The sequence below is a fragment of the Rattus norvegicus genome, chromosome 9, assembly GCF_036323735.1.
Source record: "Rattus norvegicus strain BN/NHsdMcwi chromosome 9, GRCr8, whole genome shotgun sequence".
NCBI classification, from domain to species: Eukaryota; Metazoa; Chordata; class Mammalia; order Rodentia; family Muridae; genus Rattus; species Rattus norvegicus.
This window is the reverse complement of record NC_086027.1, coordinates 105,155,795-105,179,989: the sequence shown is the minus strand read 5'-3', so window position 1 is coordinate 105,179,989 and position 24,195 is coordinate 105,155,795. Positions and strand designations below refer to the sequence as shown.

The 24,195-nt window shown below is 36.8% G+C and overlaps 1 protein-coding gene across 19 annotated transcripts in view; it reads left to right on the top strand.

The window, feature by feature from the left end:
* The window catches only part of Slco6d1 (solute carrier organic anion transporter family, member 6d1), a 156,838-nt gene that overhangs the window by 7,285 nt on the left and 125,358 nt on the right, over positions 1–24,195 (top strand). For all 19 annotated transcript variants that reach the window (XR_005488950.2, XR_010054621.1, XR_005488948.2 and 16 more), the window contains 3 exons: positions 13,114–13,210; positions 20,983–21,101; positions 23,985–24,094. Coding sequence is in view for 15 of the 19 variants with exons in the window: in XM_017596585.3 (XP_017452074.1) it covers positions 13,114–13,210; positions 20,983–21,101; positions 23,985–24,094 (326 nt within the window). In the remaining 4 variants the exon portion in view is untranslated. The remainder of the gene's footprint in view (positions 1–13,113; positions 13,211–20,982; positions 21,102–23,984; positions 24,095–24,195) is intronic.

Genomic DNA, 24,195 nt, shown 5'->3' with positions numbered 1-24,195 from the left:
TTCTGTGTGGTGTGTACTGTTGTCCAGGTGATGATACTGTACTAAGTAGTGATGACTTGGTTTCATAACTTCAAAATCACACCGATACATCTAATTATGACATTAGGTACACTAGTTAAATCATCTAAAGATGTCACTGAAAAGTCTTACAGGAATAGGAAGTATAAGAATGTTTTAAGTGGCAAAATTTTTTTCTTTGTCCTCTGTCTTTCCCTGAGAGAGTGGGGAGGGGGATGGCGGGTCAAGGAAAGATTAAATAGAGGGGTTGCAGGGGGGAGGGTTGGAAAGTTGCACACAGTATCATCTCTTTCACTCACAATGTCTTAAATAAACTATTTCCTGCATTAAATAAGCATTGCTTCAATCAATAATCTCTCTGGTAACCAGTAATAGATTCTGATCCTGGTAGGCAAGAATGAAGAATTTTCACAGACATATGCGATATCATTTTTCCTTTTTATTAGTTATTTTATTGTTTACATTTCAAATGATATTCCCCTTCCTGGTTTATCCTCCACAAATCCACCATCCCATCCCCCATATCACCCCTCTCCAGTCCTATGTGGGTTCTCTTCTACCTACTCCTGCCTCACCTGATTCGCATCCCCCTACACAGGGGCATAGACACTGCAGCCCCTCCTAATGATATCAAATATGACTATCCTCTGCTGCATATGTATCTGAAGTCTTGGCCCCCTTAATGTACACTCTTTGTTTGGTGGTTTAGTCCCTGGGAGCTCCGGGTGGTCCAGGTAGTAGATAACGTTTTAGTTATGGGGTTCTGACGGCCTTCAGCTCCTTCAGTCCTTCCCCTAGCTCTTCCATTGGGTTACTTGGGCTCAGCCCAATGGATTGCTATGAGTATTGGTCAGGGGCTGGTAGAACCTGTCAGGGAACAGTCATATCAGGCTCCTTTCAGCAAGTGCTTCATGGCGTCAGCAATAGTGTAGGGGTTTGGTGTCTACAAATGAGATGGATCCCTAGGTAGGGCAGTCACTGGACTCTTTATTTTTGTCTCTGTCTTTTCCTTTGGATGTGAACATTTCTGGGTTATAAATTTTGAGCTGAGTGGTAGCTCCATCCTTCAAATGGGGCCCATGCTGATCTACTGGAGTTGATCTCTACAGGTTGTATTATTACCCTTTGTTGAGTATTTATGATAAACACATCACCATTGGGTCCTGGAAGCCTCTCACATCCCTGGAGACTGTGTGTTTCTAGTAGCTACCCTACAGTTCCCTATCCTCCAATGCTATACATTTCTATTCAAGTTCTTAACCCTGTGTATTTCTCTCTCATCCCTTCTAATACCTAATCTGCACCCCCTTTCCCTCCCCTTTCTTTCCCTTCTAGGTTCCTCCTTCCCTCTACCTCCTGGGTTTATTTTGCTCACATTTCTTTATAAGATTGAAGCATCTACATTTTGATATTCCTTCTTTGGAAGCAACACATGGTTTATGGGTTGTATTGTGGGTATTCTGAGTTTTTGAGCTAAAACATACTTTTCTGTAAGTTACAACCTATGTGTGTTCTTTTGTGTCTGGGTTATCTCACTCAGGATAATATTTTTTTTTCAGTTTGTCACAGAAGTTAATCTATTTTTATTCACAATTCACTGCATTAGAACTAGAAATTGGTATATCCAGTATAATCAGTAAGTGATTGCTGTATAAATATATACTATGACAATCCTATCTATCTATCTATCTATCTATCTATCTATCTATCTATCTATCTATCTATCTATCTATCTACCTACCTACCTACCTACCTACCTACCTACCTACCTACCTACCTACCTACCTACCTACCTATCTATCTATCTATCTATCTATCTATCTATCTATCTATCTATCTATCTATCTATCTATCTACCTACCAGCCTACCTACCTACCTACCTACCTACCTATCTATCTATCTATCTATCTATCTATCTATCTATCTATCTATCTATCTATCTATCTATCCAATCCAGAATTAATTCCTCTCCTGGTCCACCCTCTCAATGTACATATCCCAACACCTCTCTGCCCACCCCCCTGTCTCCATGAGGATAAACCACCCCACCCATCTCACCAGACCTCTAAACTCCTTGGGGCCTCCAGTCTCTTGAGGCATCTTCTCTGATTGAACTCAGAAGATCTCTGTTGTATATGTTTTGGAGGCTCTGTGTCTGAGAGATCGCAGGGGTCCAGTTAATTGAGACTGCTGGTCCTCTTACAGAGTTGCCCTCCTCCTCAGCTTCTTCTAGCTTTTTCTTAATTGGGTGCAAATATCTGTATCTGACTTTTTCAGCTGCTTGTTGGGTCTTTAAGAGGGCAGTTATGATAGGCATCTTTTAAAAAAATCTTTATTAACGAGTATTTATTTACATTTTGACCTTTATTCCCCTTCCCGGTTTCTGGGCCAACATCCCCCTAACCCCTTCCCCTCCCCTTCTATATTGGCTTTCCCTCCCCATCCTTTCCCCATTACCACCCTCTCCACAACAATCACGTTCACTAGGTGTTCAGTCTTGGCAGGATCAAGGGCTTCCCCTTCCACTGGTGCTCTTACTAGGCTATTCATTGCTACCTATGAGGTTGGAGCCCAGGATCAGTCCATGTATAGTCTTTGGGTAGTGGCTTAGTCCCTGGAAGCTCTGGTTGGTTGGCATTGTTGTTCATATGGGGTCTCGAGCCCCTTCGAGCTCTTCCAGTCCTTTTTCTGATTCCTTCAACGGGGGTCCCGTTCCCAGTTCAGTGGTTTGCTGCTGGCATTCGCCTCTGTATTTGATGTATTCTGGCTGTATCTCTCAGGAGAGATCTACATCCAGTTCCTGTCGGCCTGCACTTCTTTGCTTCATCCATCTTGTCTAATTGGATGACTGTATATGTATGGGTCACATGTGGGGCAGGCTCTGAATGGGTGTTCCTTCTTCCTCTGTTCTACACTTTACCTCCCTATTCCCTGCCAAGGGTATTCTTGGGTATTCTTGTTCCCCTTTTAAAGAAGGAGTGAAGCATTCGCAATTTGGTCATCCTTCTTGAGTTTCATGTGTTCTGTGCATCTAGGGTAATTCAAGCATTTGGGCTATAAGCCACTTATCAATGAGTGATAGGCATCTTTTTTGTGAGCAACTCCACAGCCTAAGTAATAGTGTCAGACCTTGGGGACTTTCCTTGAGCTGGATCCCACTTTGGGCCTGTCACTGGACTTCCTTTTCCCCAGGCTCTTCTCCATATCCATTCCTACAGGTCTTTCAGACAGGAACAATTATGGGTCAGAGTTTTGACTTTGGGATAGCATCCCCATCCCTCACTTGATGCCCTGTCTTTTGCTGGAGATGGGCTCTACAAGTTCCCTCTTCTCACTGTAGGGCAATTCATCTAGGATCCCTCTCTTTGGTTCCTGAGAGTCTCTCACTTTCCATGTGTCTGGTACATTCTGGAGAGTCATCACAACCTCCTACTTCCTGAGGTCACTTGTTTCCATTCTTTCTGCTGGCCCTCAGGGTTTCTGCCCTTTTCCCCCACCCAATACTAGATCATATTCCCTTCTCCCCCATCTCATTTTTCCCCAGATCCCTCCCTCCCTCCTTTTGTTTGTTTTCTTCTTCCTCCCAAGTGGGTCTGAGGTGTCCTCACTTAGGCCCTTCAGCTTGTTGAACTTGTTGAGTTCTGTGGACTGTATCTTGGGTATTCTTTAATTTTCAGTGGACCAATATCCACTAATTAATGAGTGCAGACTGTGCATGTCCTTTTATTTGTCTGAGTTATCTTGCTTAGGATATTTTCTAGTTGCCTGCAAAACTTAGGATGTTCTTGTTCTAAATAGCTGAGTAATATTTTATTGTGTAAATGAACCACATTTTCTGCATCCATTCTTCTGTTGTGGGATGTTTCAGGTTTTTCCAGCTTCTGGCTTTCACAAATAAGGCCACTATGATCATAGTGGAACACTTGACCCTGAGGTATGATGGGGCATCTTTAGGGTATATGCACCATCTTAAGGGTTTTTTTAGGTAGATCTATTTTTAATTTTCTGATAACCCTGTAAATTGATTTCCCAAGTGATCATACCAGTTTACAATCCCACCAGGAATGGAGGAGTGTTCCTCTTTCTCCACATCCTTGACAACATGTGTTGTCACCTGAGGTTTTGATCTTAGCCATTCTTATTGGTATAAGGTGTATTCTCAGGGTCGTTTTGATCTGCATTTATCTGATCACTAAGGACTTTGAACATTTCTTTAGGTTCTTCTCAGCCATTAGAGATTCCTCTGTTGTGAATTCTTGGTTGAGTTCTATAACCCATTTTTTGATTAGGTTGTTTGGTTTTTTGGTGATTAGCTTCTTGATTTCTTTATATATTTTGGACAAAATAGTCCTCTATGAGATGTGGGGTAAGTAAAGTTTTTTTCCCACTCTCTAGGTTGCCAATTTACCTTTTTGACTATGTTCTTTGCCTTACAGAAGCTTTCCAGTTTTCTGATGTCCCATTTAACAATCTTTGATCTTACAGTATAAGTCATTGGAGTTCTGTTTAGGAAATTTTCGTCTGTGCCAATGAGTTCAAGGTTCTTTTCTACTTTGTCTTCTATTAGATTCAGAGTATCTGGTATTATGTTGAGGTTCTTGATCCTCTTGGACATTAGCTTTGTGCAAGGTGACAAATATGGATTTATTTTCTTTTTTATACATACAGACAAGTTGGGCAAGTGCCATTTATTGAATATGCTTTCTTTTTTAATCTTTTATTAGATATATATTCTATACATACATTTCAAATGGTATTCCCCTTCCTGGTTTCCAGTCCATAAAACCCCATTCCCTCCACTCCCCCTCCCCCATACAGGTATTCTCCCTATATATCCCCCTTATTGACCCCCCCTTATTCCCTGAACTGGAGGTTCAACCTTGGCAGGACCAAGGGCTTCCCCTTCCCCTGGTGCCCCAACAAGGCTGTTCTCTGCTATATATGCAGTTGGAGCCCTGGGTCAGTTCATGTATAGTCTTTCAGTAGTGGCTTAGTCCCTGGAAGCTCTGGTTGGTTGGCATTGTTGTTCTTATGGGGTTGTAAGCTCCTTCAACTTTCAATCCTTCCTCTAATTCCCCTCAAGGGAGTCCTGTTCACTGTTCAGTGGTTTGCTGCTAGCATTGACCTCTGTATTGGATATGTCTCTCAGGAGAGATCTCTAGCCACATGCATCACTCTTATCTAGTTTTGGTGGCTGTATATATATGGGCCACATGTGGGGCAGGCTCTGAATAGATATTCCTTGAGTTGCTGCTCTAAACTTTGCTTCCATATCCCCTCCTATGGATACCCCCCCTTTTAAGAAGGAGTGGGAGAATCCACATTTTGGTCATCCTTCTTCTTAAGCTTCCTATGGTCTGTGGATTGCGTCTTGGGTAATTCAAGCTTTTTGGCTAGTATCCATTTATCAACGTGTGCATACCAAGTGTGTTTTTCTGTGATTGAGTTACCTCACTCAGGATCTTCATGATAAATTTTTGTCTTCCTTGTCAAGGATCAAGTGTGTGAAAGTGTGTGACTTTATTTCTCAGTCTTCAATTCTATTCTACTGATCAACCTCTCTGTCTCTGTACCAGTATCATTCAGGTTTTTATTTTTTATTTATTTTATTATTTTTTTTTATTACTAATGCTCTGGAGTAGAACTTGAAGTCATTGATGGTGATTCCCCCAGCCATTGTTTTATTGTTAAGGATGGTTTTCGCTATTCTGTTTTTTTTTTCTTTCTAGATGGATTTGAGACGTGTTCTTTCCATGCTTTGAAGAATTGTGTTGAAATTTTCATGGGGATTGCAGATTGCCTTTAGTAGGATGGTCATTTTTACAATGTTAATTCTGCCAATCCATGAGCATGGGAGACCTCTCCATTTTCTGAGATCTTCAATTTCTTTCTTGAGAGTCTTGAGGTTATTGTCACACAGATCTTCCACCTTGTTAAGTTAGAGTTACCCCAAGATATTTTATATTATTAGTGGCAATTGTCAAGGGTGTCATTTCCCTAGTTTCTTTCTCAGCCTGTTTATCATTTGTGTAAAGGAAGGCTACTGATTTTTTAGAGTCAACTTTTTATTCAGCCACATTTCTGAAGTTTTTTATCACCCCAAAATTTCTCTGGTAGAATTTCTGTGGTCGATTTTGTGTGCTATCATATCATCTGCAAATATTGATATGTTTATTTCTACTTTCCCAATTTGTATCTCTTTGATCACTGTTGTCTTATTTTTCTAGCTAGAATTTCGAGTACTATTTTGAATAAGTTTGGGTAGAGTGGGAATTCTTGTCTTTTCCTGGCTATTTTGGGATTGCTTCAATATCTCTCCATTTAATTTGATATTGGCTGTTGGATTGCAGTAACTTGCTTTTATTATGTTTAGTTTTGGGCCTTGAATTCCCAATCTCTCCAATCCTTTTAACAATAAGTGGTGTTGTATTTTGTCAAATGCTTTTTCTGCATCTAAGGAGGGGATCATATGATTTTTTTTCTATTTCCCTTTTCTTTTTGCTAAGACAGATATAAAACCATAACACTATTGTTAGATAAAAGTTTTCTATAATCTTGTGTCATAACATGACTAAGTCTTTTTAAATAGTTTTTAAATTCTATTTGATATTTTATGTATTTACATTTCAAATGTTAACTCTTTTCCCCCTCCCATCACCCCTTCTCCTTACCCCGACTTCCATGAAGATGCTCAGACTCCCATGTACGCACTCCTGCCTCAGTGCCCTGGTGAAATAATCCTTCACAGGACCAAGGACATTTCCTTCTATTGATGCCAGACAAGCTCTGCTACATATGTGGCTGTAGCCATGGATCCCTCCATGTATACTCTTGTTGGTTATTAATACCTGGTAGCACTGGAAGAGGGTGGGTCTGGTTGGTTGATATTGTTGCTCTTCCTATGGGATTGAAAACCCCTTCAGGTCCTTCAGTCCTTTCTCTAATTCCTCCATTGCAGTCCCTGTGCTCAGTCTGATGGTAAGTTGCAAGCATCCTCATCTGTATCATTAAGGCTTTAGCAAAGCCTTTCAGGAAACATCCATATCAGGCTCCTGTTAGCAAGCACTTCTGGCATCAGTAATAGTGACTGAGTTTGGTGGCTGCATATGGTATGTATCCCAAGGTCAGGCAGTCTCTGGATGACCTTTATTTCAGTCCCTGCTCCACTCTTTGTAAATGTATTTCCTCCTATGAGTATTTTGTTCTTTCCTCTTACAAGGACTGTTGTATCCACATTTTGGTCTTGTTTCTTCTTGAGCTTCATATAGTTTGTGAATTTTTCATGGGTATTCTAAACTTTTGAGCTAATGTCCATTTACAAGTGAGTACATACCATGTGTGTTCTTTTGTGACTGGGTTACCTTACTCAGGATATGTTCTAGTTCTGTCCATTTGCATATGAATTTCATGAAGTCATTGTTTTTAATAGCTGAGTATTACTCCATTGTATAAATGTACCAAGATTTCTGTATCCATTCCTCTTTTGAAGGACATCTGGGTTCTTTCTAGCTTCTGCCTATTATAAATAAGGCTGCTATAAACATAGTGGAGCATGTGTCCATGTTATATGTGAGCATATATATATATTGGAGCATCTTTTAGGTATATGCCCAGGAGTGATGTAGCTGGGTCCTAAGGTATTACTATGTCTAATTTTCTGAGGAACCATAAGACTGATATATGCATAGTAGTTGTACCAGCTTGCAATCCCACCAACAATGCAGGAGTGTTCGTCTTTCTCCACATCCTCACCAGTTTCTGCTGTCACCTGAGTTTTTATCTTAGTCATTCTGACTGATGTGAGGGGTAATCTCAGGGTTGTTTTGATTTGCATTTCCCTGATGATTAATGATGTTGAACATTTCTTTAGGTGGTTCTAGGTCCTTTTATATTCCTCAATTGAGAAATCTATTTTTTAGGTCTTTACCCCAGTTTTAATAAGGTTATATTATTCTCTGCAGTCTAAATTCTTGAGTTCTTTGTATATATTGGATATTACCCCTCTATTGGATGAAGGATTAGTAAAGATCTTTTCCCAATCTATTGGTTGCCACTTTAGTGACAGTGTCCTTCCCCTTGAGAAACTTTGCAATTTTAAAAGGCTCCCTTTGTTGATTCTTGATCTTAGAGCATTAGCCATTGTTGTTCTGCTCAGGAAATTTTCCCCTTTTCTTATATGTTCGAGGCTCTTCCCCATGTTTTCATCTATTAGCTTCATTGTATCTCATTTTATTTGGAGGTCTTTAATCCACTTGGACTTGAGCTTTGTACAAGGAAATAAGCATGGGTCAATTTGCATTTTTCTACATGCTGACATCCAGTTGAACCAGCACCATTTGTTGAAAATGCTGTCTTTTTTCAATTGGATGGTTTTAGCTCCTTTGTCAATAATCAATTGACCATAGGTTTCCCCTGATCTACCTACCTATTTCTATAATAATACCATACAGTTCATATTACCATTGCTCTGTAATACTGCTTCAGGTGAGGGATAGTGATTCTCTCAGAAGTTCTTTTATTGTTGAGAATAGTTTCCACTATCTTTGGTTTTTTGTTATTCCAAATGAATTTGCAAATTGCTTTTTCTAATTCTCCGGAGAGCTGAGTTGGGATTTTGATGGTGATTGCATTGAATCTGTAGACTGCTTTCAGCAAGATGGCCATTTTTATTATATTTTGTAAAATTTTTATTAGATTTATTTCTTTACTTACATTTCAAATGTTATTCCCCTTCCTGGCTTCCTGTCCATAAGCTTCCATCCCTTCCCCCCATCCCCCATGCAGGTATTCCCCCTGTACATCCTCCTTATCGCTTTATTTCAGTATTGAAAGAGGTGAAGGAGCTTGCAACCCTTTAAGAACAACAATGCCAACCAACCAGAGTTTCCAGGGACTAAACCTCTACTGAAAGATTATACATGGACTGACCCGGGCTCCAACTGCATATGTAGCAGAGAATAGCCTTGTTGGGGCACCAGTGGAAGGTGAAGCCCTTGGTTGGGCCAAGGTTGGTCCTCCAGTGCATTTTTATTATATTAATCCTGCCAATTCCTGAGCATGGGAGGTCTTTCCATCTTCTGAAATCTTTGATTTCTTTTTTTAGAGTCTTGAAGTTCTTGTGATAGAGATCTTTCACTTGCTTGTATAGAGTCACACCAAGGTATTTTATATTATCTGTAACTATCGTGAAGGTTGTCATTTTCCTAATTTCTTTCTCAGTCTGTTTATCCTTTGAGTAGAGAAAGGCTATTGATTTGTTTTAGTTATTTTGTATTCAGCCACTTTATTGAAGTCAGGCTTAGGAGTTTTCTGGTGTAATTTTTTGGGTCACTTAAGTGTACTATCATATCATCAGCAACCATGATAATTTGACTTCTTCATTTTCAATTGACATCCCTTTGTCCTCCTTTTGTTGTCTGATTGCTCTGGGTAGGAATTCAAGTACTTTATTGAATAGCTAGGGAGAGAGTGATCAGCCTTGTCTAGTCCCTGATTTTAGTGGGATTTGGTTTAGTGGGATTCTCCATTTGGTTTGATGTTGGTTACTGGTTTGCTGTATATTGCTTTTACTGTGTTTAGGTATGGGCCTTGAATTCCTGATCTTTCCAAGCCTTTAATCATGTAGGGTTGTTGAATTTTGTCAAAAGCTTTCTCAGCATTTAATGAGATGACCATGTGGTTGTTATCTTTGAGTTTGTTTATATAATGGATTATATTGATGGATTCTCATAGCTTCATTCACCCTGCATCCCTGGAATGGAGCCTACTTGATCATGGCAAATGATTTTTTAAATGTGTTTTTATATTTGGTTGGCAAGAATTTTATTTAGTACTTCTGCATTGATATTCATGATGGAAATTACTCTTGTGATGAATTACTCTTTCTTTGTTGGGTCTTTGTGTGGTTTAGGTACAAGTATTATTGTGGCTTCAAAGAACAAATTGATTAGCATTCCTTCTGTTTCTATTTTGTGGAACAGTTTGAAGAGTATTGTTACTAGGTCTTCTTCGATGGTATGATAGAATTCTCACTAAACTCATATAGTCCTGGGATTTTTTTCCTTGGGAGACTTTTGATGAATTCATCTATGACTTGAGGGGTTATAGTATAATTTAGATAGATTATCTAATGCTGATTTAACTTTGGTACCTGGTATCTGTCTAGAAAATTGTCCATTTCCTTCAGATTTTCTAGGTGTGTTGAGTATTGGTTTTTGCAATATAATCTGTCTTTTTTTATTTCCCTCAGTTTCTGTTGTTATGTCTCCTTTGTTAAAATGGATACTGTCTCTGTGCCTATGGTTAATGAGCTAAGGGCTAAGGTTTTATCTATCTAGTTGATTTTCTCAAAGAACCAGCTCCTGGTTTAATTAATTTTTTTTGTATAGTACTTCTTCTATCAACTTGGTTGATTTCATCTCTGAGTTTGATTATCTCCTGCCATTTACTCCTCTTCTTTTTGTACTAGAGTTTTCAGGTGTACTGTCTAACTGTAAGTGTCTGCTCTCTCCAGTTTCTTTTTGGAGGCACTCAGAGCTGTGAGGTTTCCTCTTTGTACTGCTTTCCTTGTATCCCATAAATTTGGGTATGTTGTGCCTTCATTTTCATTAAATTTAAAAAGTCTAATTTTTTTCTTTCTTCCTTGAGGAAGCTGTCATTGAATAAAGTGTTGTTCAGCTTCCATGTGTACGTTGCTTTTGTTGTCCTTAGTCCTCGGTGATGTGACAGTATGCATGGAATTAGTTCAAACTTCTTGTGTCATTTGAGGCCTGCTTTGTGATGGATTATATGGTCAGTTTTCAAGAAGGTGCCGTGAGGTGCTAAGAAGGTATATTCTTTTTTTTTTTTAAGATGGAATGTTCTATAGCTATCTGTTAAATCCATTTGGTTCATAACTTCTGTTAGTTTCTCCATGTCTCTTTCTAGGTTTTGTTTCCATAATCTGTCCATTGGTGAGAGTAGGGTGTAGAAGTCACCCACGATTTTTACACGAGGTGCAATGTGTGCTTTGAGCTTTAGTGAGGTTTCTTTTATGAATGTGGATTCCGTTGTACTTGGAACGTAGATGTTCAGAATTGAGAGTTTATCTTGGTAGATTTTTCCCTTGATGAGTCTGAAGTGTCCTTTCTAATTATTTTTGATAACTGTTGGTTGAAATTCGATTTTATTCATCATTAGAATCACTTCTTAACCTTGTGTCTTTGGACAATTTGCCTTGAAAGGAAATTTCCAGCCCTTTTCTTTGAAGTAGTATTTTTCTTTGCCACTGAGCTTTGTCTATTTTATTATGAGATATGGGTCTGTTTAGAAAGTTTACCTGCTCTTCATTTAACTTTGGTATGTGGTATCTGTCTAGAAACCCATCCATTTCATTTACATTTTCCAATTTTATTGAGTATAGGCTTTTGCAATGGAATCTGATGATTGTTTGAATTTTCTTCCTTTCTGTTGTTATGTCTCCCTCTTTTGACCTTAGCCATTCCGATTGTTGTGAACTGGAATCTCAGGGTTGTTTTGATTTGCATTTCCCTGATGACTAAGGATGTTGAATGTACTTCTCAGACATTTGGTATTCCTCAGTTGAGAATTCTTTGTTTAACTCTACATCCCATTTTCTAATAGGGTTATTTGATTCTCTGGGTTCTAACATCTTGAGTTCTAGTATTAAATATTAGATAATGGATGTAGGATTGTTAAAGTCTTTTTTTTTTATTTTTACAATCTGTTCATTGCTGTTTTGTCCTCTTAACAGCGTCCTTTGCCTTACAGAAGCTCTTCAGTTTTATGAGGTCTCATTTGTCAATTGTTGATCTTAGAGCATGGGCTATTAGTGTTCTGTTCAGGAAAATTTCCCCTGTGCCAATGTTTTTCAGTTTCTTTCCTAATTTCTCTTCTATTAAATTCAACATATATTTGGTTTTACATATAGGCCTTTGATGCTCTTAGAATTGAACTGTGTACAAGGAGTTAAGAATGGATCAATTTTCATTCTTCTACATGTTGACAGTCAGTTGAAACAGCACCATTTGTTGAAAATGCTCTCTTTTTTCCAATGGGTGTTTTTTCTTCTTTGTCAAAGATCAAGTGACCATAGAGGTGTGTGTATTTTTCTGTGTTTTCAAAACCTCACCCTTCATGATAGTCACAAATAATGTAAAATATCTTAGTGTCACACTAACAAAGCAAATGACAGATCTATATAAGAAATTCAAACCTCTGAAGAATAAAATCAAAGAAAACTTCAGAATTTGAAAAATCTTCCATGATTATGGATCATCAGGATAGGACTAGTAAAAACCACCATCTTACCAAAAGCAATATTCTATTCAATGCAATCCCAATCAAAATTCCAATTCAATTCTTCCTAGACATAGAGAAAGCAATTCTCAAATTCATCTGGTATAACAAAAATCCCAGGATAGCTAAAACATTCTCAACAATAATAGAACTTCTGGAGGAATCACCATCTCTGACCTCACTGTACTATTATGTTCATATTGAATATATATATGTATATATATATATATTTATGCTATATTACCTATGTAGATTAAATAAAAGAAAATTAAGTTAATAATTAAATTGTATGATTATTTAATACTTTATTAGATAAAAGGCTATGCTACTAGTTGTATCCTCATTAGTTAGATTTTTTTCTGACATATCTTAGGTTCAATTAATATTTATGATTATTAAATACTGAGCAAAGCACATGACTTTCATCATAAGAATGGTCATCACTCAAAGAATCACTCAAGTCTTACCAGTAGAGACTCACTGTTTCCAAAAATTTACCAACTGTGGCTCAGGTCTACTGTCAACTATAAGAATATCATCAACTCACACATGAATTTATCAATAGCTTCTTATCATGTCAATTTGAAACTTGCTAGAATAAATTCCAGAAATATTTATAACTTTCTCTCTTCCCTCCTTTATTTCTTCTATTCTTTCTTCTTCTCTGTTCCTACTCACCTTCTCTCTACCAAGTAATAAAGAATAGTATACAAATTATAGATATTAAATTTAGTTTGCTTGTATTTTATATGACCAAATATGATTATTAATCTTTTTGTTCTGTGTTCATTTTTAAGCTATTGCAGACACTGCACTATCGGTGGGATACGTTTTGGGATATCTAGTAGGAATACGAAATCGTATGTTTCCTGTAAAAGAAGATATGAAAGCAGTGTAAGTCATACTATTTACTATTCTACTTAGTTTATGATGTATAGAACACTTGTTGACTAATACATAGAAAAGGTATTCAACTGTGATATATATATATATATATATATATGTGTGTGTGTGTGTGTGTGTGTGTGTGTAGAAACATAAGCACAATTATACTGTACATCTGTATTTCACTGTTTGAAATGTAATCAATACAATTACTTAAACGTTCATTAGCTTTTAATATTTTGTTGTTAAAAACATGCAGTACTCATTCAATACACATCAGCAATAAATATATGTATAATATATAGAAGTTTTCATCTTGGTTATTATTTAATTAAAATAATTTTTCAAACAATATATTCTGTTCATATTCTTCCCTTGCACCAAACTCATTTGAGCTACGTCCATGAGCACATGATGTTATATACCTAAGAACAATATGTTCTCTACGGCAGAATGTCACTACATGTAACAATAGCACTCTACAGTAGGTCCCATGGCCAATTGTTATATAATACAAAATGAACTCAATGGCTTTTATTAATGAACTTTTTTATTTTGTTTTCCTTTATCATTTATTTATTTTTCTTATTGGTCTTTTGTTTTTCTGATATTCATTTTTTTGTGTGAGAATTTCATTTTTGTTTCATTTTTTGAATGAATGAGAAAAAGACATAATTTCCCATATGGAAACACACTACTGTACTTCTATAGACGCTTCCTAAATAAAGACATGTATGAAAATAATTCAAATAGTTTCACCAATTGTCTAGATGTCTTGTGCCATCATGAACCAGGAATAGAGTAAATCTAGCATGTCTAAAGGTCTTCAGTGTTAGTTTCTGTCCCTTATATTTCTTCCTTTATATGTCTCTCCCATCATCTTCCCTCATTATTCTTCCCATTCTAGTTTCTTTCGTAAATGTCAATACCATTGTGTTGTGTTTCCCCTTCTTTGGTAGATTGTGTTGTTGCTGGCAACTTTGTGGACACCTAACTTCTGGGGTTATTCTTACTGTAGAACTCAGAATCAATGAATGTGAATGATTAAGTATTACAGTACAGTCCTTTGGGTATTTTTCAAGTAGTAGTATAGTTGGATTGATGTAGATTGATACCCAAGTGCATGACGGAAACTTTACCCTAATTTTCATAATGACTGTACCAGTGTGCACTCTAATCAGCATGTGCTGTCATTTGTTTCATTTGATCTTAATAGTTGTGATTGGTATGATATGGAATCACCTGGTGGATAAAGTTGCTGAGTATTTCTTTTAAATTTTACTCAACCCTTTGTATTTTACATTTTGAGACTCTGCTACATTCTGTACACAATGCTCAGTGTTTTAGTCCTTTGTTTACTGTAGCTACTAACATTTTATTGGACATGTAATTGCTCTTCAACTCTTCATTGCTGCTTTGCTTGAATGATTCCTTGTTTGCTTTGCCTTATTTTCAACTTCATGAGATCCCATTAATTAATTCTTGGTCTTAGTGTCTTTTCTATGGGAGTCCTGCCAGAAAGTTCTCTCTTGTGTCAGTGAGTTCAAGCCTATCTTTCACTTTTTCCTCTCTGAGGATCAACATATCTGGTTTTATATGGAGGCCAGTGATCCACTCGGAGCTGATTTTTATGCAAAGAGACAGTTTTGGACCTATTTGCATCTTATACTTGCAGCTATCCACTTTTATCACTACCATTTTTGAAGATAAACTTTTCTCCAGTGTTTATTTTTGGTTTATTAGTAAAAAAAAATTCAGTGTCCATACACATAGAATTATGTCTGGGTCTTTATTCCATTGTCTGGCGTCTCCTTTTGTGCTCATACCGTGCTGTTTTTACTCTGGTAGTTTCTTGTAAAACTAGAATTCAGAGATAATGATACTTCCGGATTTTCACTTAATATTCAAGTTTAGTGTGTGTGTGTGTGTGTGTGTGTGTGTGTGTGTGTGTGATCATATCAACCTGAGTTTGTTTCTATTTGCAAATAATAGTGTTAGAAATTTGATAGCATGGGTTAAATGTGCACTTTACTAATATTAAAATGTCCATTTCCACTACATTAGTGCTTCTGACCCCATCTCTTGCTCTTCTTAATGCACTGAGTTTTTCATATATAATTTTCCACTCAAGGTATTTCTTGAGGGTATTATGAAATATGTTGTTTGATTGATTTCTTTCTTAGCCCTTTTGTCATTTGTATATGGGAAGGTTCCTGAATTTTCTGTGTTGATTTTGTTTCCTGCTGTTTCGCTGGAAGTGTCCATTGGCTGTAGACATTCCTTCGTGGACTGTTCATGTTCTTTTATTCATAAAACCATAAAATATGCAAATAAATACGTTTTGGAGTATTCCTTTTGTATTTCTATCACCCCGATCTTCAGTTGCCTTAGGGCTCTAGGTTAGATTTCAAGTACTAAAATAAGCAAGTATGGAAAAAGTCTTTTGTTCCTGAATCTAATTTTAGTAGTAGTTCCTTGAGTTTCTTTCCACTTAGTTGACTGTGGATGTGGGCTTCATGTCAATCACCTGTGTTATGCTAAGGTGGGTCCCTTATAGTTCTAGAATATCCAGGACTTTTAGCATAAAGAGGTGATACATTTATCAATGTCCTCTTCTGTATCTAATGTATTGACCATGTGGTTTTGTCATTCAGTCTGTTTATGTGACTATATTAATTGAATTAGCTATGTGTAATGATATCTTCTCTGTTTAATATGACATATGATCTTTTGGACTTGCTTTTGTATTCAGTTTGCAAACATTTTATTCAGAATGTTTGCTTCTGATTATCCATTGTATTGTTGAAAAACCTTATATTACCTTAAAAATAGAACCTTTAGAGAGCTGAAGCTAGGGTGCCCTTTAGCTTTTAGATAGTAAAAGTGACTAGAAACTGAATGAAGGAAATGTCTTGATTAGAAATTCTAGAAAGCAAATGACAAAGATAATGATGTTCAAATAATAGAACAGTGACAGAACATGTTTTATTATACAGAAATGCTGGACACCAATGTTGAAAACCTTTCTTTAGAAGGCAGGTCCCACATGATAAAAGGTACACACTCCTGCAATCTGTACTCTGACCTCCTCCTATATCATATTCATACACATACACATGTATACAAAATTGAAAAAATAAAATTTGATATGTACTTATAAAGTATTGGAATAAATGTCTAATATATTAATGTCTGAATGTTGCAAAGAAAAAATATTCATTAAAATCAGTTAAAAATCAAATTTATAGTAGAAAATCTATTCATATAATAACCAATATGATTAGATTCTTGGATATGAATTTGGTAATGTAATTTTTTCTGACCTCCACACATGCCCTAGCACACCTTTAATATGCATGACAGTCTTAATATTGAAGTATACTCAAATCTATTTGCTTATTGTTAGTCAGTGCTTTCTAGGTGAACAGAATTTATAGAATGAATGTCTATCTTTGTATATTTATATCTGTACTATATTTATGTTATATATGTTTATATTTACACACATATATATACATTTATATTACATATTATATAATATATTATACACATTATGTTATATATTATATAGTATATACATATATATGTATATGTTCTTACTGATCTGCTGATAGTTGATTATGAAGGGAATATCAGCTTTCTAGTTCAAAGAAAGTCTTAGACGATCTCCAATACCTGTTTGGTTCCTCAAGAAGTATCTTGCACCAGCCTTCAACTGTATGACATCCTACATTTCAACCTTTTTGTCTAATAAAAAAACTTTTATCTCAAATATAAGCTGAGCAAAACTATTATCATTTTGTAATTAAAAGCATAAAATATATCTAACACCAGTCCAACACTTTAGGTTAAACCTCTAGTTATCCATTCCAACTTAAGAAAGGCTTAAAACCTATATTATATTCTCGGTAGCTTGTATACTATTTGATACTATATAATGAAATATGTGTTTTGAAAGTTAAACAACCTGATAGACTATGAGACTATAATCAGTATGGGGTTCAGAGCTAAACAAAGAAGTCACAGCTGAGGAATGCCAAATGGCTGAGAAACACCTAAGGAAATTTTTAACATCTTTATTCATAAGGAAAATGCAAATCAAAACAACCCTGAGATTTCACCTCACACCAGTGAGAAGGCTAAGATAAAAAACTCAGAGGACAGCAAATGCTGGCAAGGATGTGGAGAAAGAGCAATACTCCTCCATTGTTGGTGGGATTTCAGACTGGTACAACCATTTTGGAAATCAGTCTGGAGGTTCCTCAGAAAATTGGACATTGCACTACCTGAGGACCCAGCTATACCTCTCTTGGGCATATACCCAAAACATGCCCCAACATATAACAAAGACACATGCTCCACTATGTTCATAGCAGCCTTATTTATAATAGCCAAAAGCTGGAAAGAACCCAGATGCCCTTCAACAGAGGAATGGATACAGAAAATGTGGTACATATGCACAATGGAATATTACTCAGCTATCAAAAATAATGACTTTATGAAATTCATAGGCAAATGGATGGAACTGGAAAATATCATCCTGAATGAGGTAACCCAATCACAGAAAAACACACATGGTATACACTCATTGATATGTGGATATTAGCCCAAATGCTCGAATTACCCTAGATGCACAGAACACATGAAAATCAAGAAGGATGACTAAAATGCGAATGCTTCATTCCCTCTTTAAAAGGGGAATAAGAATACTCTTGGGAGGGAATACGGAGGCAAAGTTTAGAACAGAGGCAGAAGGAACACCCATTCAGAGCCTGCCCCACATGTGGCCCATACACATACAGCCACCAAACTAGATAAGATGGATGAAGCAAAGAAGTGCAGGCTGACAGGAACCGAATGTAGATCTCTCCTGAGAGACACACCCAGAATACAGCAAATACATAGGCGAATGCCATCGTTAAACCACTGAACTGAGAACGGGACCCCCGTTGAAGGAATCTTAGGAAGGACTGAAAGAACTTGAAGTGGCTTGAGACCCCATATGAAAAACAATGCCAACCAACCAGAGCTTCCAGGGACTAAGCCACTACCCAAAGACTATACATGGACTGACCCTGGGCTCCAACCTCATAGGTAGCAATGAATAGCCTAGTAAGAGCACCAGTGGAAGGGGAAGCCCTTGGTCCTGCCAAGACTGAACCCCCAGTGAACGTGATTGTTGGGGGAAGGGTGGTAATGGAGGGAGGATGGGGAGGGGAACACCCATAGAGAAAGGGAGGGGGAGAGGTTAGCTGGATGTTGGCCTGGAAACCTGGAAAGGGAATAACAATCGAAATGTAAATGAGAAATACCCAAGTTAATAAAGATGAAAAAAGATTCAAGAATGACCAATTATCTGTAAACATAGGAAGTCCAACACAGCTTCCAGAATTGAGAGTTTGTAGAGACAAATCTCCACTAGCACAGCCCTCTATCAGCAACATGTAACTGCCAGTCTTTAGCCTTCTGTCCCAAAATCAACTGTCAGACCCTAGAAATGCAGAAATCTCGAAGGGCTGATAATTCTGGCTCAGTAGAGATTATCATTCTATAACCATTCTGCAAAAAGTGTCCCTTTATGGACAGTATCAATCTGCAGATGAAACCGCTAATTTTAGCCCAGTGGCTGCCTAGCCACAAAGAATTACCTCACCTGGTGGTAGAGATGCTCTTTTTTTTTTTTTTTTTTTCATTAAATCTGCCAACGGGGAACTCTTAGGAGCAGATATGTCTCAACCAAAGATAAAAAACTTTAAATTTCATATTTTGTGGATTTCTGACGTTTTTGAAAACCATCTATCTGTATAAGGTAATCTGGACTGTTGTCCTTTTATCTTAATATATTATCTTGAAAGCACTCCCACAAACTCAGAGCCATGAGTTTGCTATTTGGCCCTTAACTCCCATGTGTAATTAACACAGAAGTTTGTAATGGTATCAATAGAAGGACTGGCTCTAAACCTTGTACTTTTAAAACTTTTTAACAAATAAATTCTATACCAAAGCAAAGATATGGGCTTAGCTTAGTTACCAAATGAGATTATGGCTGTGCAACTCAATCTAGCTAATTCCTCTCTGTTAAATTACAACCATTTCTAAATTCCTCATAAAAACAACCTTAGAATAACCACTTTCAGCCCCGAAGAAGTCCAGGGAATTGGGGCAATAGCTCTTTTATAAGTTCTTCAAGCTGTATATGGGTGTTGAGACCTCAGTTCATTAGGTATACATAGTATGTGCCACATGTGATGTATTATTATAAACATACAAGTGGATTCACAGTACTAAGAAACATAAAACTTGTGGATTTTACAAGCAACATGGATTTAGTGAAAGTGGATTCTAAAGGGTTTGGAGAATTAAAGTGAGAATATTCAGCTTAGAGGGGCTTTGAAGTCTTTCAAAGGAAAGGTAGGGTATTCTTAATTACATAGCTCCTGCTTAGCATGCAGAAGTCCCTGGGTTCAATCCAAAGCACCACAATAAACACATAATAACAAGAAAGAAATGTGTAGCTCCTATGGATGCTACATATTAACATATGACAATCAGATATTGGAAATGAAGATTGGGACCCTATGTGATTGTGGGTAGATACATATATTCCTGAATAACACCCTCCACTGAAGAGGAGTTGTCTCACCATTGATAACACTGTGAACACTTCCATATTTTATAAAAGGAAGTCTAATAAGTTCTTCAAGAATTATAAGAAAAGAGCTCCTTCAGAACATGCTGGTGTAGAATTGAGCATCTTTACCACAATAACTGTTTAGTGAATATTTTACTTCATAATGAACATGTATTTACTTGTATCTTATATGTGGGAGTGGTTTTGCAGCATATATAGGTCTACATGATGTGTGTAAAGTGGTGGATTGTTGAATCCTTTGAAACCTACAGATGACTGTTAGCCACCACATAGTTACTGGAAACCAAACCCTGTTCCTGCAAGCACATCCAGTGCTCCTAATCTCTGCTGGGGAATCTTTCTATCTCCTAACTAAGATTTTCCATGGGTGTGGATCTGAAAATATTAGTAATAATATATTCATTGAATTCTGTAGATCTTATCCCTAAATGATTAAAACAACCAAACAGACAACAATTGGTAACTTTGAAGATTATTCTATTAGGCTCAGCATTGATTAAAGAGAGAAGAGATACTAACAGCTCACAGACACTCTCTGAAATAGAAATATGGCAAACCCCAGTACAGGGTCTTTCATATCTTCTCCACATTTTGCTACTGACTAAGCTTTTTGAAAAGCAAAAGAAAACTTAAGAAGAACGCAAATGACTCCTACAGGAAAATTGGGAAGACCACTTCTGTGGTCTTCTATAGCAAGTACACTTAGCATAAAGGTCCTGAAGGAAGGGATCTCAGATGTCATGGCAAGGGTCAGATGCCATAAACAAGAAAAGTCATGCAGCCTAAAGAGCAAGGTTTCTTGCCACAGAGGTCCAGGTGTCAGATTAGAGGAGTCAGACAAAGAAACAAGTTTTGGTTTTCCAGAGGTACTGATTAAGGGCAGGGGAGGGGGAGTTTAAATAGGAACAAGCAGGACCACCTCCTATCTGAATCACGTCACTGAAAGGGGAAGTGGAGAAGTGATGCTCTGATAGGCAGAAAAATAAAACAGCTGGTTCTAGTCAAGCAAAGCCCCCCTATTATTAGTGACGGATTACAAGTGAATGCAAATTAACAGAAAATTTTACCATCAAATTATGATTTGTTTATAAAAGCTCCTAACTGAACTTTCTATCTCCCTTTGTACAAGTGGACATGTTCAGCAATTTCGCATATTGCAGAGGAATTGGTGGAGGTCTTATTTTGCTGTTGCTGTATTTGCATTTTGTACAACTTTACCACTCTCATGTTTTCCATCTCGTCTACGCGGTGAGTAAAAAGAAATATAATCAGGCACCGTATGCTTTACCCTCTGCTCCTGTGCTCAAAACACAAACTTATTTCAAAGTGAATGTGCTTTCCTCCTAGTTTTGCTCTGTGACAAAGAATATTAACATTGTTCTGTTGTTTTTATCACATCAAGCAGGATAACATCCAAATATATTTATGAGGTATATTTTTACTCATGTATATTCATTACTCATTATTAATTCTTAATAATACCATTTTATTTAAAATAAGTAGTCATTTTTAAATATCTATGGATAGTCAAATCTATTTAGCCATTGTTTGTTAGTCAGATTCTCTATCATAACAGAACTTATTCAATGAATCTCTCTCTGCCTATCTATCTATCTATCTATCTATCTATCTATCTATCTATCTATCTATCTATGCACACATACATACATATGTATGATTCATTAGAATGATTTACATGCTCTGATACAGCAAATCCAACAATGTCTGTCCTTGAAATTCTGGTCAGTAGTCCCTTAGTCCATTTGTCTAGATGCCTTAGCTGCTCTTCAACACCTACAGAAACTACACAGAAGTGGCTCTAATGCCAGTGAAGGAATGGACTTGCTAGTGACGAAGGCAGGAGCAAACAGGAAAAGAGCACAAGGGGTCAGGGAAAAGTCTGAATGTTCATGTTCAGTTCTTCAAGAAGTACAAATGGAAATGGAGGACGGAAGCACAATATACACAAACATTTGACATAGACAGAGACTGTCCTGTAAAGGGAATCTCACCACGAACAGAGCCTATGTTGGGGGAGGGAGGGTGATTCACTCTGTAACTCTGGCTGTATTGGAACCCGCTGTATAGATCATGCTGTTCTTGAAATCAAATGTTCATGAGCCTCTCCCTTCCAATTGAAGTGATTTATTGAGTGTGCCACTAACATTTAGCTAAATAATCAGTTTTGAAAGAAATACAAATAGACAATAGTTGAAGAACATTTGGTATCTTTTTCCAGTATGGAAATGCAAATTGTACCTGCATTGAAATTCAATGAGGTCAAAAAAGCTATTCTCAAGACAATGCATATGAGATCATGGGAAAGAAAAGACTTTACTCATTGCTGGTGACAATATAAACTTTTAAAGTTACTCTGGAGGTTCCTCCAAAAAAACCCCACAAAAAACCAAAAAACAAACAAACAAACAAAACAAAACAACAACAACAACAACAACAACAGCAAAACAAAAAACAAGGGCCCGGAGATACATCTTAGCTGTTGACAATGCATTCTACAACCACACTTGCAGAGCACCTAAGTTTGGTCACAACTACCTGTAGTTGTGGGCAACACGGGAAATTGCTTATGTGCACAAATTTTCTCACACAAATTTACATATTTAGAAATCATTTTTAAAAAACTAAGAACTATGATATAACCTAATTATAATACTCTCCCAAATGCATGCGTGAGTAGCTGTGTATCTTGCCTCACTATTTACAATAATTAAAAATGGAATATAGATATTTATAAATAGTTTAATGGAATAAAGAAAACATATCTGTGTATAGTGAAATTTTATTCAGCCATAAATAAAAATAAAACCATGAGTTAGGAATTCTTATGTTAAGTAAAATCACTGAAACTCAGAAAGTTAAATACCAAATGTTCTTTCTGCTGTAAGTGGGGTATAGATATAAAAATGCACCCATGTATACATGCTTGTGTATAGTATACGGGTATCTGTTTGTGTATGTGTGCTGGAGTATTCTGGGTGTAACAACTAGAGAAGTGATGAAGTGAGGATCTGAAGTGAGCTCAAGACAAGTTGGCTATATAACAATGAAATACAGAAAATACAAGATCAGAACTTGAGACATATAGGGAGAGGAATCAACAGGGTTGGGTGGCCATGACATGTGGGAGAGCAATAGGGAAAGGGAACAAATAAGAAGAGAGTATGACAACATATACACATGGAAATACAGTTATTAAATCAACCACTTGATATGCTAGCCTAAAATGTTTAAAATAAGTGTTTAACAGCTCTAGCAATCAAAGAATTGCTAATTAAAACAGTTTTAGTAGATTCCATCTAACACAACCCAGAATAGATTAAAGAAGTCCCAATGAGACATCGTCCAAGAAAAGTGAGGCCTTCATTACAATTACTGCACTAGTCGCAACAACCATGGCTTAAAACCTGCGTAGAAATCCAACAACAAACTACTGGATAAGGAAAATGTGTTACCCAGGGCACTTCAATCCGATGTAAGGAAAAATCATAACACTTGCAGGAAAAAGGCTGTGATGGCATGTACATGTAGGAAATGAAGGGACAAAAGGGACTTTATGAGAAGAAAAGGTAAAGGGGGTAGGAGAAGACAGTGAGTAAAATCATGCCAAGTAAGAAGGGGTAATGATATGCATTCCAGAATGAAAATATTATAATTGAGTTTATTAATATTATTACTATTACATTACTACTATATATTTATGTACAAAGTTCTACCTTGCTCCCATCAAATACTTTGTAATACAAAAAATGGTATTTGGAGGAGCCATTTTTGCGCTGTTATTTATTTATGGCAAACATTATTTATTTAATATGACTATTTGACTCCACATTAAATTACGAATTAATTCAGCCATAGATTCCACACTTTCAACAGTTAAGAGATATGCATACAGTTAAATGCAAATTTAAAATGCTTGTTAGCAAAGAATTGTGTTTTACAAAGCACTATTTTGGTTGAAGAATTTGCATTCTAAAATACACATTGATTTAGTGTGTTTAACATAACTAACTTGCCATTCCATGACAAATGCAATTATTGTAATGTGTACATGATGTATATTTTCCTATAAACTTGGAGTTAAGAAAAGATTATTTTTCTTGTGACCTATAGGTGCACAGCAGATAAGACTTGAGAAAAGTAAGGAACCTCCCACCATTGACAGGAGACTTAAAGATAAGGAAATTCAGCCTGGTTTGAAGGGTGTTCTTCATGCTATTTGGGTAAAGTAAAATATTTTTGTTAACAAGCCAGTTAAATTGACCTGTTTAATTTTCTTATAGAGTTAAGAATAAGGCAGGGTGTTTCATTTAAATTTTCAGTA